Source organism: Struthio camelus, chromosome 22 (assembly GCF_040807025.1).
Source record: "Struthio camelus isolate bStrCam1 chromosome 22, bStrCam1.hap1, whole genome shotgun sequence".
Lineage (NCBI taxonomy): Eukaryota > Metazoa > Chordata > Aves > Struthioniformes > Struthionidae > Struthio > Struthio camelus.
In genome coordinates, this window is record NC_090963.1 from 6,186,710 (window position 1) to 6,201,192 (window position 14,483).

Below are 14,483 nucleotides of genomic sequence, written 5' to 3' on the forward strand. Positions count from 1 at the left end.
GAAGTAAATCTGCACGAAGATTTGTTCTATTTGAGTTTTGAAAGCAGAATGCCTAATCATGGCCAAAATCAGGTAAGAGCTGCTGCTGCAAACTACATAGCACCACAGGTAATTTCTGATTAGCCCGCTCTTCCTCTCTTGGTGCATCCTCAGTTTCCATAGCAGCTAAGACCTAAGTAAAATGGAAACATCTGGTTCAAGCGCAGGTAAAGATTCCCTGGGGAAAGAAACCTGCCGGATGGCAGCAAACACGGGGAAAAGGAAAAGTCTGTCTCTGAAAGACAAAAATATCATAAGCAAGAAGTCTGGTTAGGAGAGGATGGACGGCACGCAGGAGAACACAGCGAAGGGCACGGGAGTAAGAGAGAAGCGTCCCGGGGGAACAAAAAGCGATGCGGGAAGGAGAGGAGGGCCCGCGGGCAAAGCGAGAAGCATCTGAAAAAGAGACGGCGAGGAGCTCGGGCAGGACAAAAAGACACAGTTAGGGTAGACAAGGGGAAGAGGAGAAAGAAAAAAAAAAAGACTTAAAAGTGGGAGCCAATCAATCATAAATGCTGCCTGATGGTGACAGACAGAGCGACAGCAACTTCAGCCCCGTTCCCTGACCCTCAGGGCTGGAGAGGAGCACGCAGCTCTGTGCCCTGCACTCCATCACTCGTCCGCGCACAGAGACCGACCAAAGGCCTCCCTCTCGGAGGCAAGACCACCTACGGCCGACAGGGCAACACGTGCACAGGGGCACGGTCACTTCAGAGGTGCGCGTCAAAGGAACAGGCCGAGACGCCGCTGTCTCAGCTTGCGCTCTCTGCCTGGCCTATGGAGAGCGATGGATTTGGCCTGCTAGTTTGCTACAAAGCAGACAGATAGGAAAAGTCAATGGAGCAGCGCTAAGACACCACAGTGATCATCAGGCAGCTGCGTAAAGAGAGCAGACAGGGTGCCGTCCATCACCGCTGCCGTTGCCTCTTCCCCTTCGGCTGCCAGGCAGCCCAGCCTGGGGGTCCCGAGCGGCGCCTGAGGCTGTCGTCTGGGACAGCAGTGCAAACCGGTAAGACCTCAGGGGGAAAAAAATGCATGAGGTCGAACAGAAGCACTTCGCTCGGCGGGTCGTCTGCAGGATGGGAGACGAGCAACGTGTCGAGCAGAGGATCGCGCCCAGGCCTAGCGCTGCCCTTCGGCTGGATGTCCAAAGGCCCAGATCTCAGCTCATCCGTGAGAACCGCGCAGCGATCCGGGACCAACGGGACAGCAAAACTCAAAACCGCAGGAAAACGGCTGGGAAAGGATTTGCAAATGCACTTCCCAGCAGTCGCAGTCACACCTACGCAGGTCTGCGCAGGTTTTGCTTACCAGTTAACAAGAGGTACCGATTAAAGCCACACGCTTAGCACCTTCTCTGGTTGATTCGCACGGCAATTCCCAGTCCCTCTTTGAAGCAACATGAGACATTCCAAGACAACTTTTCCAATCGCCCTGAACCTGGCTCTCGGTAGAGGTCCGATACACAAATAACAGCAACGGCGGCTCCAGCGGACACAACACCCTCATGCCTCCACATGGCATATTCGATCCCCGATGAAGCCCAAACCCAGCCCCAAACTCGCCACCTACTGCCAGCTCTCCACATAAACAAAACTGTATTCTGCTTTCTCAGCTCTACCTCCTCTTCCGGATACACAGTATAAGCAGTTAGTTGGCACAAACAGGGTTTCGTCACGGGACAGGCAGAAATCTCCTCTCCCAGACCATCAGGCGGAGGTGCAAATAATCCACAACCACAGTCCTGCCTGAAGTCACCTTTTTTTAGTGCCTACTCCCTTGACTTTACAGACTGAAACGCCAGGTGAACCAGCCACAGATACTTCCCCAGCTGCTCACAAACGGCACTCGGCCCTTCCCGTAACGTTTCTGCTGACATTTGGCTCCCTTACCTTTGGGTGAGATGTGTCTCCAGGTGATCGTCGGATCTGGCCTGCCCGTGGCTATACAGGTGAGGCTGACGTTGCCACCTTCGTTGATGGAGATATCAGAAGAGATCTCGGTAATTTTCGGAGACACTGTAACGAACACAGAGAGGGAAGTGAAAATGCAACCAGGTCTGATGTGACCGAACTTTCAAAGCGTGGGTGGAGGAGGATGACTCTCTCTCATCCTTCTATCTCTGCCAAGTCAGCAGTAGGCCCACCCCTCTCATCTGACTTGGCAGTAAAACGCAGGGGAAGGAGACAGGGCTGAAGCGGGAAGAAGTCGCATGCACAGGGAAGTCAGTCGTTTTAGAGAGGCTCCAGACAGATCCTCCGGCAGCGCATCTATGATGTGAGAGACGGTACTTCTCCCTCCACTTCCACTTCCGCTTCCACTACTCACCCTGTCCTCCCAACCCAAGACAACCCCTTTCCAGCAGAGCTACCTCCTGGTGGGAAAACACCGTCCCTTCTAAAATCTCCCAAGCAAAACAACCGGGGCCGGTGCAACACAATCACGCAAAGCACGCGTGTGGCCTGCAGCTCTTTCTGCAGATGCGCAGGCTCTACGCCATGCCTACAGAGCCCGACGTGACCACCAAGAGGGCACTGCGAGGAGCTGGCACCGAAGACGACAAGCCTGCCTCGGAGTCTTTAAGATCTACTACTCTGCCGGGGAAGGGCAATTCAGTTGGGACGAAAGCCATCGGGCTGCGTTGGAGCTGCCATCACGAATGTCCAGGGCTGGCTGAGAAAAAAAGGATGGCTGGCCGACCCCCACGTCCAGAACAAGACGGGGGACACGCACATCAAAGATAAGGGAGTCTGAGGAGAGGGAAGGGACCGAGAGCACATGGGGAGCTCTCGGTTCCCGCCGCTGCGCGAGCGGAGGCCGTGATGCGGCTGGCGGGGAGGGCTGGGATTTGTACCAGCTCAGACAGGACGGCAGGGCTGCACGACAAAAACGATCGGCCGCTGCTATCAGCCTGCACCTGCAGAACATAATAACGACCATCACCTTCCTCGGTTAGGTTTTTTCAGGCCATTCTCAAGAGCCAAGGGAGAGGATTCGCACCCTGCTGCGGCGCTCTGCAGGATAGTTACAATTCCCTTGCAAAGGCGCCTGCTCCCTCTACCGTTCAGCGACCCGTATGAGGCTCTAGCCCACGCCAGGACCCGGCACGGTCTACGCCATTCCGACCGCTCTTATTCTTGACTCGCACCCCACTCTGCCAAGCACCCCTTCCTCGCCTGCCCCTCCAGTCGCGGGCAGCGGGACTAGCTGGCACGCACGCAAGCCCTGCCAGGGGCTCGGCTGAGCGCACAATGACTGCAATGGCCTTGCCCGCATTGCCTCTGCTGTGCAGGTAAGTAATTTATTGATCCGTAAAGCACTCCAAGACGCTCTGGAAGGGATTATGTCATGCCAGCGCCGTGCAATAAAATAAAAAATGATGGATTTTTTGTGAACATGAGGGTGATTTAGGGTTTGTAGTTGGAAGTGTAGTTAAAGTACGTTTTAAGTGGAAATCAAGGTGGGTAATGAATTATTCTCTGTTTTGAAGGGCTTCTGGGAGTTCATTTTTTTGCTGCTTTGGGCGCAACAGCTAATCTGCTAATCACGCACCAGAGGACGACCGCGGATCAGACATCCCCAGAACGGCAGGGGCTCTGGGACAGGACAGCGTAGGGCACAAAGACGACACCGAAGGAATTATGCTTCTATTAATATGCATCAGCATCATTAAGCCCAGCGTAAGGGGACGGCACGCGCCTCTTGGGACTAACAGCCCGCACGGTGCTGAGAGGCGCTCTGCCCACAGAAGCGCGGAGGAGACCCAACTAGTTACGACTGCGCTACAACTGCCCCGCTGCGTCCCTGGGAAGATCAGGATCGCTACGCCAGAAACGCGCGCGCACCTTTGAAAAGATGCCGGCGCTCTCGATAACTAAAAGGGCCAAGGAAGCATCACCGTTGCTGTTTTACAGAGGTGGAAGGAGACGAACGGAATGAATTGCCCCAAATCGCCCGGGAAGAAGCGAGAGCTGCGTGTCCCGACAAAACTAGAAGACCATCTATCACCTTCGGCGCAACACGCCCTAATTCAAAGCGGAACTCCGTGAGGTTTTTAATTAATGAATCCGTGTCATGCAAACTTAGCTTGTTTTGCAGAGCTCGCCGAGACTTAAAAAGTAAATTCAGGTGTGAAGACTTTGCATTATGACTGTTATAACATAAAAGGATTTGCATCAACACGGGCGAGACGAACAAAAATTTGTAACCAAATGAGCGGGGCACATTTTAAAACATGACTGAAGTGAATACAACTCTGATTGCCACTTCTCCTGAAGCGTGAGCGTTACATCCTCCTCCTCAGCAACACCCCAGCGCTGCCGTTCCCGTGGAGGTTTTAATTTTGTTCCGACCGGGCAGGGGAGGAGAGTTGATTGGGTTTTTCTTGGCCCGGCGACGGGAGGTTTTGCATTTCCGCCTGAAAAGCGCGTAAGCAACTTGAGCGCCCGCGGGCAAAAGGCCCAGCCTGCCTGGGTAATCTCGGGACACGCTCGGGAAGAGACTGTTGGTCTCGAGCAATTTACTCCAGCCCACACGAGATGAGAAGAGGCAGAGGGGAGGCTGGAACGGCTGGGAAGTAAACGAGAGCGACAACGTGAGAGAAGTCTTTAGCTAGCCCTTAAATTAAGCGCGCGCTGGCAGGATTTAACACGACAGTTATTGTATGCTAATTAAATGTTTGAATAATTAAGCACACGAACTATTTAAAATGCCTTTCTCGAGACTTAACAGGTATATTATAGGGCTTTTACTACGCTAGGGAGAAAAACCTTAATAAATAAGGGATCGCAAATATATATTCAATACGACTGAACAGTCAACAGTGCTCCCATCCCATCTGCATTAAAATGCTTTATCCAGCGGTTGGCAGCTCTGCGGCGACGGGGCAGAGGAAAAATTTCTTACGCTGAACGCAGGGCGCAGATGGAGCTGTGCCCCAATGGGAATGAATAAATAAATAAAGCTAAATAAATGCAGGCTTCCCAGGCGGGAACGCTCTCCTTGCGGGCAGTCCTTTTGTGTTCAGCATCTCTCTTGCTCAAAAGTGATTAAACACGGCAGTGTCGGCCAAGCTGCTCCAGTGACACAGTGCAGATTTCCCCAGAGATGGGCTGGTGTTTTATCGATCTGATTTTTTCTTCTTCTTTTCTTTTTTTTTCCCGCGGCCATGTCGTCGGGAAAGGTCTCTGCACTGTTCTGAACCATCTCAGCCCTCCGCAGGTGCCCAGGGCATGCCCTGGGTTTGTCCAGACGTGGCATTCACTCGCCCCCACGCAGTCCCCGGGACAGAACTATTTAACCAAACCTTGCGGCGTGTTACGTGGTCTCGGGTTTCAATCAGGCGCCGTACCTCTTTACGGATCCTAGCGTACGCTCTTGCCCACGCAGACCTATTCCCCGTCTCCTGCCACGCGCACCCTCACGCTGCAGGCCTGCGACGCTCTCAGCTCCGAGCTCTGCCCCACGAGCCACCGCCGCGGCCCTCACCGCTGTGCAAAACGCACCCGCGGCGCCCCGTGCAGGGTTACACCACGGCAGCTGAGCGCGGCGCTGCACGCAGCTCTCGGTGCAGAGGCGCGCGCTCCTCGGGCACGTGCACGCTGCCCACGCCACAGCAGAGCCCCACCACGGCGCTCCTCACACTTCCCGTGCTGCCTTTCAGACGACAGCCACTCCGGGGCATTAGCTGGGTGACTGATGCCTTCCCTGATTACTCCTCCAGCCTGTTTTTATAGCTCTTCCCTATTTGCATAAACATCTCCAGCTCTGCCTCCTCGTTTTAGCCACACCAGCTCCTATCATCATTATCTCCCCATCCATCTTCCCCGCCTGAGGAGTGCGAGGGCCAGGCTGGTCACACCACACCTTTCCCTGACATTTGGCGGTCGCTCACTTCTCCTGCCGCACCTCCCAGCCCGGCTGCCCAGCTCTCCCTGGAGCGGCCAACTCCCTCCGAACAGCAGGGAGCGAGCAGAGCCACGCAGGAGCTCAGCTCCGTCCCACCCCAGACTTCAGTCATGCTTTAGGTGAGATGCAAGGAGGCCCGCAAACACTAGGGGAGTGTGGACCTGGGGCGGCTTTGCTGCCAGAGTTATGGGAAGAAAACTTCTGACCAGCCTCACCAGCCATCGATGAATGGGACAACCGTGTGACCATATGCCTGCGCTCTTGATTTAAGAGACAGCTCACTTTCCGGGCTGGCACGTTTCATAGGAGCGGTGGCACAGAGCACGCCTTAGGTCGGGCCCATGGTGGAAGAGCTCCACTCTTCCCACAGTGGAAGAGCTCCATGGCACAGGAGAGAAGAGGACACTCCAGTCACGCACGGGGTTGGGGAAGGAGAGTGCGCTTGCAAGAAAGAACTGCCCTTCTGCAGACCAGGCCGTAGCCTCTCTGCGTCTCCAGGCTGCACACGGGGATACCAGCGCCTCCCTACCCGTGCCTGGGCAAGGCCGGGCTGAGAGAGCACGCGTTCCAGACGCGCTCAAGGACGTGTGCGAGAGCCAAGCAAGCGCCACAGAAACACATGCATGCCCTCTCTAAGCCTGCAAATCGTTTCTCGTGTCGGAGTCGGGCAGAACAGGTTTTGCGACAGCCTGTAGCCGCTGTGCGGTGGGCTAGATGAAGGCTCCAGCATTACCGACAACAAACTGCTCCAAAGAGCCCCCAGGAAAGCACCTTGCGCTATCCAGGACCGGCGGTCCACACGGCAGCCCGCAAGCGAGACAGGCTGTCCCTGTCAGCCTAGTATCATGTTGCTTCCCCCTCATAAAACATGCAAACCTCCATCTTCCAGCATGAGCAACATCTGCTCCAGATCAAAGGCAACAACAAAGAACAACTATAAAGCTCCTCGAAGAAAGAAAAGGGGGGAGACGCACACTGGCATTCTGCAGGCAGTCTATGAAGTGCGCTGGCAGCTTCCTGAACATCGCCTCAGCATAGTTCCTGCGTCTAATAACGCTCTCTTAACAGTTGTCACCCACAAGACATCTCCATGTTCTACAGGGCACTGCAACCACGGGTCTTACTTCTGCGAGGCGTGCTGCGCGCCCCAGGCCTGCTCGCGGCGGCGGTACGAGGCGGCCGAGCCCGCTCATCCCCACGACGGACCTTGCAGCCCTCTGCGGAGGGAGACTTCACCAAGGTCAGCCAGGGCCGGGCACGGGGCAGGGACCAGACACGAAAGGCCCTGCCTCGGATTCCCGCTCGACTCCTCCAGGTCGCGTGCACATCAGTTTGCTTCATCTCCGAGTATCAGACAAGTTCCGGGAAAACACAGATCTTGCACGTTTGTTGCCGCAGCACCAGCCACCTCCACTGTGCCTTCGCTCGCTTTTGTGTTTGATTTTGCTCTGGTTTTTAAGGAAAGCACAGAATAACTTGAGACCTGCTCCTTCAATTATAGTTGTATTATAATGGGCTTCTAAAATCAGTTTATGCTACTCCAACACAACCATAACTAAGGAAAAAAGCAGCGAGGGCTTCATCCTTCCAGCCTATCAACACAGCTCAGGAGCTGCTCAGAGGAAATCCATGGGGTTACATGGCTGTGAGCAAGGGAAAACGCATCCAGCGATATTGCTCGGTCACGCAGGCAAGCACAACGCTCGTCTCCAGAAGGCTTACAACTTCTTACAAGTGAGCTCACGCCTCGGGATTCAGCTCCTACCCCCTGGGGCTGCTCCTGCCCTGGCTTTAGACAATTACCCTCTTCTCCGCACGCGCGCCAAGTTCAACTCAGCATCGCCTAGGGACCAAGCGCCCTCGGCGTAAACCTGAAGGCAGCCAAAGGGATGAAGAAAGAAGCCTGGGAACGAAAAGGACACACGTAATGGCCTTAATAAGCAATTAATAAATAACTAACGGCAATTGCTCGTTTTAAAGTATGGCATAACGAGATGTGTCATACGGCACCGAGATGTGTCTAAACGATTTCCAAAGCTGATAACGCTTCCTATTGCAGCAACGCGCTCCTGAGCTTGGAGGACACAAAATTTTGTACGCACGTCTCTGCAGCAGGTTATATGGCAGGGCATTGTAATAATTCAGAGAGGGAGGAGGCAAAAAGACATTTCCAGTCATTCATTAGTAAAATATTTGTGAGCGCTGATATAATTCACCGCATAAGCAGCAGGGCTTCTGCAGACAAACTTTATAGCTCAGTGCAAAAGGGAGCCCAATCTGATTCCACTTATGACAGCATAAATCAGTGACACTCCTACCGTAGTCAACAGGGGATATGCCGGAATAAACATGGCACGAAAGGAGAGTCAGCTCCAAAGCACACAGGCCTTCTTCTCCCTTCCCGACAGGCCTCCATCACCAAATCTTGGCCCAGGTTCCCAAGATACTAAGGAGTCGGGCTGCTGCTTGGTTAGCTTTTGGCCCCCTGCTTTCAAGGCTACGAAGGTATCCACGCTCTTTTCCATCCATGTCCTCCACAACAGGAGAAAACAACTGAAACCAAGCCCCACATCTCTGGGGAATAAAGGAAGAGTTTGCTTGACGTGACTACTAAGAGACAGCTTTACAGAGCGGACGGGATCAATAAGGTCTGGGAGACCTGAATTCTGCTTTCAGATTACAACACCCGCAGGAAGTCACGGCACTGCTCTGGACTTCATTTCCTTCTCTAAAACGAGTCCAATGATGGTGATCTATAACCATGAAGAAACACAGCCAAAAAAAAGACTGTTCCGCAGATCAGCTCCCTGTCACGACAGATCTCCTTTTCAGTTCCGCATATGCTGCAGGAATCAAGGACCTAACTTTGGTTTCCACTCCTGAGTTTCGCTCCTGACTCCCTGGGCAAGGCAAGCAACACCTTGTCAGAGGCAGAAAATTCAAGGATCTAGAAAGCTTAAGGCGCTTGCATCATCTTGCCAGCTATGCTGACACCTCTCATCCTAGCACGAAAGCGTTAAGGAGCCTTTTTCTCAGCTACCTCCAAGGCAACCACGCTGACAGTCAAACCAGGAACGACGGTGTCTGGCCCCCCTCCGGGATCACTGGGGATGCTTCCCCCCAGCTGTGCCCCTCTCATCCTGAAGGCCTCAGCGCTGCTGGAGGCTCTGTTAATCCCCCCGGGAAAAGGCACGGCACGGGGACGAGCCGAAAAGTGTTGAGCGCTTATGAGAAAGTTTGAACACGACTACTTGCTAATACAAAGCTTGTCAAACCCATCACCTAGAAATGCTGCACGTCTTTATTAGATTCCTTTATCGCCCCCCGAGATCGGAGGGACACGACTAGATGATTCTCAGCGGAGATGTCATCATCCAGAAACTAATTAAAGGCTGCGCAGGAAGTCGGGCCACGCACACTCTGGAGAACAAAACGCATTAGCAACCGGAGTCAAGAAAAATATTACAAGTGAACTTCAGATCAGAAAGGGCAAGCTAGGGATTTGACAATAACTCTCCTCTTCCCGTCTTTCCTCCCACTCCTCCCTACGCTCCCTCTTCCTCTCTCTCCCGACAGAAGCGAGACCGTTGGGATCTCAGGGCTTTCTGGGACTAGCTCCTGCAGCGCCATCTCACGATGGATGCAGAAGGACATCCGACCTTCTCCGCCACTGGGCCACATCAAGGGAGGAGATCATGATTTGCACTGGAGGAACTTAGGTTTTTTTGGTTGGAAAAGCCCCAGTGCCGCTGTCAATATGCTGCAGAGATGGACGGCTCGAGGCTTATAGTGCTAGACCATCCCCTGCTCCGCCACAGACTCCCCAGGAGGTAGTCCCGGGCAAAACACTAAATCTTTTTGGGTCTCAGCTCTTCACCTATACAATGAGAAGGACAAGCGTTTCCCTCCCTCCCAGGCTTATTACGAAGACAATGTCACAAGAGCTTACGAGGTAGCCAGAAGCTGCCGTCGTGGGAACCACCTGTAGGTGGAAAGACTTCAGCTTGGCAACGCTTGTCCTAGGAGCCTCATCCATCCTGTGTGTAGCTATGGCTCATGAATATTGAGACGCACACATCTAGTTTAGGCCACACATCCTGAGTGGATGCGCCCGTAAGTAACACTTCTCAATCAATTTGGAGTCTCACGGATCAACGAGCAGCAAGTTCATATGATATTCCTCTTCCTCATGCTCTACTGCACTACCAGCAATCTCCAAAGATCCCTCCCCTCTCAGGGGATTACTCAAGAGGCTCATTTCTAGCAGTCCCGCTAGTCCTACAGCCAAGGGCCAGACAGGCCAGGGCACGGACAAAGCTGTCACAGCGGCCATCGCACCCAGAGCCCCACTTAAGCCATCCGGTCCATCAGCACACACCGTTCTGGTAAAAACTGCACAAAAACTCAGCTCAAAACAGCCAGAGAGGGCAAGGGACCCTGCCAGCCACACAGGCAGCACCAGTTCTCCCCCCAGGTCTCATGACCAGCCAGCCGCTCAGCAACCCACTCGCCGCAGCCCCGCTCCAGGAGAGCAGGAGCTCTCCACGCTCTGCCGCGGCGCGCTCTGTCCTCCGGGAATTATGAACGGGCGGAGGGCCAAGCACGCTGCCCCGGCACCACGCCACATCGCTCGGCCCACGTGAACAAAGGAGCTCAAGTCGCCTTTCCAGAGATAACTCAGACACTCTAACGCAGCCAGCATCTCCAATGAATATAGGGCAGGTGTCTCTGAAGCGGCATATTAGTTAAAACGATGCTCTTTAAATTACATTTTGGCCATTGCAGGCAGAGAGGTTGTTCGCGTGTGCTTTTTCCTTTTTTTTATGGTGCATCTAGAGGCTTAAAAACACACAGGAAAAAATAAATCTCCTTTCCATTAAAAACACACTGCTCTTGCATAGTTGTTCTTATCTTCGCTCTCTCTTGTGTTGCCTCTCCCCCGACTCAAGCACAAAACAAGTGTTTATGATTACTCTTTCCACACTGACACTAATCTAATTCTAGGAGCTGCACAGAACATGCCCAGGGAAAGCATGGGAGCTCATGCCAGGATTGCAGGAGGATGAGCTGACTTCCCGGAAACACGGGAACGGACTCCAGTCCACTCATGGTTTTACCTCAAAAAACAGCGAGTTTCACGACTGTAATGTGGAACCAAGCGAAAGTGCAAAGATTTGATTGAATTCCAGTTGCAGCCTATATCTTCTGGGTCAACCCGTCTACCTAGCTCCTCTAGTTGTGTCCCTTTCGCATTTTAGGGGAGGGTTAGGGCACAACCCGATCCCTGACAGGTCTAAGCACAGCAAGACTAAAGTACTTTGCAGGGTGCTGGAGGGACTCGCGGTAGTTCACACTACACCCTTCTCCCCCCAACAAATGCATCCGCGCTCCCCGCACGCTCTCCGTGGAACGGTAGACCGGAGCGGTACTGTGTCGTTAAATCCCTCATTTACCCTAAAAGCCAAACGATGGTTTTAAGCTCTCGGTTGAGAACAGAGGACTGGCCTCCCTGCGCTCTGCGCTGAATTTCTGCAGCCTTCGCTCCCCCTCGCCAAGGAACTGCAGAAGCAACGCGGGGCGAGGAGCCACACTTCGAAAACAGGGCAGCTTTCTGTGCCGTCTTCGGTCCTAGTGAGGGAATGCACCCTCGTGCGATTTCTATTAACGCTGGGGAGTCTATCAGACAAGAAGAAAGGTAGAGGAATCACTTTGTGTGCAGCCAATAAGTTTGGTACCATCGTCTCTCTCAGCTGGAGACTGCTGCGTGCACAGATCCCCCCCTGCGCCGTGGCTGTTATCTGGGAGGCCTGCAAATACCTGATATCAGATGCTTCCCAGCTGCCCGTGTAGCTGCACCTCACCCAAATGAAGTGCTGATATCTTATTTACAGCAAATCCTGGGCACAGGCTTGCCCTGACTTTGCCCTGGGGGAATGGGAGCCATTTCCTTTAGTGCTTGCCCCCGAGCAGCCCCTTCCCTTCCCCCTTCCCTGGCTCCGGCTCAGCTTGCTGCCGTTTCCCCAGTTTGCAGGACAGCAGCATTGCCGAGCAATGGCTGCAGAGATTCATTCTCCCAGGCAGGCTCCCCAGCAGAGAGAGGACTTCTGCTGAGTTTAACAAGTCCTACGTTTGCCTGGGAACTAACACCATTAGCTGAGGTTTAACGGTCTCTTTTCATCTGGCTGTATTTTCACCTCATCCCCACTGTCTGGTGAGCTCTACAAAATACACCTCTTGTCTGAGACAGGACTTTTTTCCCCCTTCTGCCTCGGCACCCCCAAACAAGGACTCAGCTGAGATCCCTGCGCTTCTCGCTGTCATTTCAAATGGTCACCGTCCGAGACTACCTCGCACCCACCGCGTGATGACAGCGTGCCCTCAGTTTTCTATTCCCATTCATCTTTGCAGACCATTTGAGGAAGGCAGCGAGTTCCCAGGCCTGCCCATTGCCGGGCAGGAGGTGCGACTATTGCCCTGGCACCTCCCGAGGGCCCAGCAGCAGCAGCCTCATGGTCTGCCTGCCTCCCATCCGTCCCCTGCCTTCCGAGTCCCTTGCAAGCTGAGCTCCACCGATTCCATGCATCTTCTCATACTCTAGCTTTATACATCTGATTGGGTTTCTTCCCCTCATCTCCTTTGACTCTGGTGAAAAATAAACGGATCAGGCACGGAGCATGGCCCTATTATTCTCTGATGAGCAGGTCTCTGGGCCAACACTGCTACTCATGTCCAGACCCTTTCGTCGCCTGCTTATAAACCAGGAGGTCGGTAAGGCCCAGCAGTTCAAAAATGAACCGCAGGTGAGGTGATTTATGCCTCCAGATGCTGCCGCTCTTCCTGTCCCTCTGGGAACATGCCTCTTAGCAAGCGACTTGCTAACCCATCCATCACTTCTGCTGAGGCAGGCCAAACTTCCCAAAGCCTCCCCCGTCTGTTCCTTCCTCAGCTGAGGACACTAAACTCTTAGCTAAGCTATTGAAAAGCCCGGCTTGCACGGACTCGAGTTGCGAGGGCTTGGCCCCTGTACCAACCAGTCCGCGAGGCTCTCAGGCCACGCGCCTGGGGAACGCGGACTACTGAATTAGCCGCACGGGACAGAAACCCCCGTCGCCGTAGCCGCACAGCACACCTTCTCCTTCTGCAGCGCTTGCCACCCTGGCTGCGTGCCTCCCGGGGCACAAACCGGAGGCAGGATCTGCCAGACGCGCCGCCCCCTCCCTCCTCTGGCCTCGTCCACCGTGGGGACAGCTCTTCCCGCGGGGCTGCACGCGACAAGGGTGGCGCGGGAACGCGTATCAGCTAGCAAAGATATCCGCAGCACGGTCTCTGCATACCCAGAGCAGGCATCAAAATCTCATTACAAAGTTTCAACCCAAACATGCAAATTTTGACAAAGTTAAAAGCAGACGAAAACGCGGGAGCGATGCTGCCGAAAGGCAGGGCTATCAGCTCGCTTCTAGCACACAGGGGTTGTTCTCGTTTTCCATGAGGATTGCTCCTTCGTTCCCCATTTCTCCTAAATGAAACCCTCGAGCTTTCTTCTTGGCCACCCTCGCGCCTTTGAGAAAGCTAAAAGAACCTCAGGGAGTTAGTCTCCCTCAGTGCATCTTTTAATTTTCCTATTTGTCTTTCCAGTGCCCACCCTTAGCAACGGCACCATCTATTCCCCATGTGCTCGTGCTTGCCACGGAAGGAACGGTTTTCCCCCTCCCTTCTTATTCCCCCTCCTCCCGTTTAATCATTTGGGAGCCTGCTTATGCAGACTTTCTTTTTCCTTCCTTCCTCTTTCCCCTTCACTTCTAAAACCCGTGATTCTCCGATTCCAAATCATTACTGTTTTTAACTTGGCTTGGCCCGCTTTAATTAAGTTACTTTCCATTATTTTTTATCTAGTCCATTTGTCTACATCCCCCCTGGCCCTCCCTCACTCTTCCTTCCCTCCTCAAGGCAGGCTGGGTATGAAATCCTAACGTTTCCATTTGGCTAACAATCACTTTGAATTTTTAAACGCTATTAAATTGGATCACACCGGTCACTGGGCTGGAGTTGTCGCGCTGTGATATTTACTTGCGCCCGTCAAAGGGAAACGAAATTGCAGCGGCGGTGCGTGGGGGGGAGCGCCCCGCGGGGGCACAGATTTCTCCTGCCCGCGGTACTCGCCGGCAGGCAGAATCCCTCCGGATTTCAGAGCGAGTTCAAAGGAAACCCTTACGCTGAACCATGAACGCATTGTAATGTCTTTAATAAATCAATTACTTGTTGGCAGGGAAGTGTCACTGCATCTCCGATCCTTGTAATCGCCTCAGCCTTGCTGTTTTAAGTGCTGAAAGACCACTGGGGTGGAAGGGGAGCCAGAAGCAGCAGCGCGGTAGGGTACAAGCAAGCAAAACTTCAGCTTTATCTTACCAGAAGAGAAAAGATGCAGACAGAAATTTGCATAATGCAAAAAACACCTGTCCCCCCCGATGGTGACTTCCAGCCCCGGGGACATTTGGGAAAGCGCACTGCGTCATGGGACTCTGCAGAGCACAACCTTC

At 53.6% G+C, this 14,483-nt stretch overlaps 1 protein-coding gene across 17 annotated transcripts in view; it reads right to left on the reverse strand.

Annotated features, from left to right (window-relative positions):
* Positions 1-14,483, reverse strand: part of LOC104144548 (protein CEPU-1) — a 352,423-nt gene that overhangs the window by 26,578 nt on the left and 311,362 nt on the right. For all 17 annotated transcript variants that reach the window (XM_068916630.1, XM_068916624.1, XM_068916621.1 and 14 more), the window contains one exon: positions 1,932-2,057. In XM_068916630.1, coding sequence (XP_068772731.1) covers positions 1,932-2,057 — 126 coding nt within the window. The remainder of the gene's footprint in view (positions 1-1,931; positions 2,058-14,483) is intronic.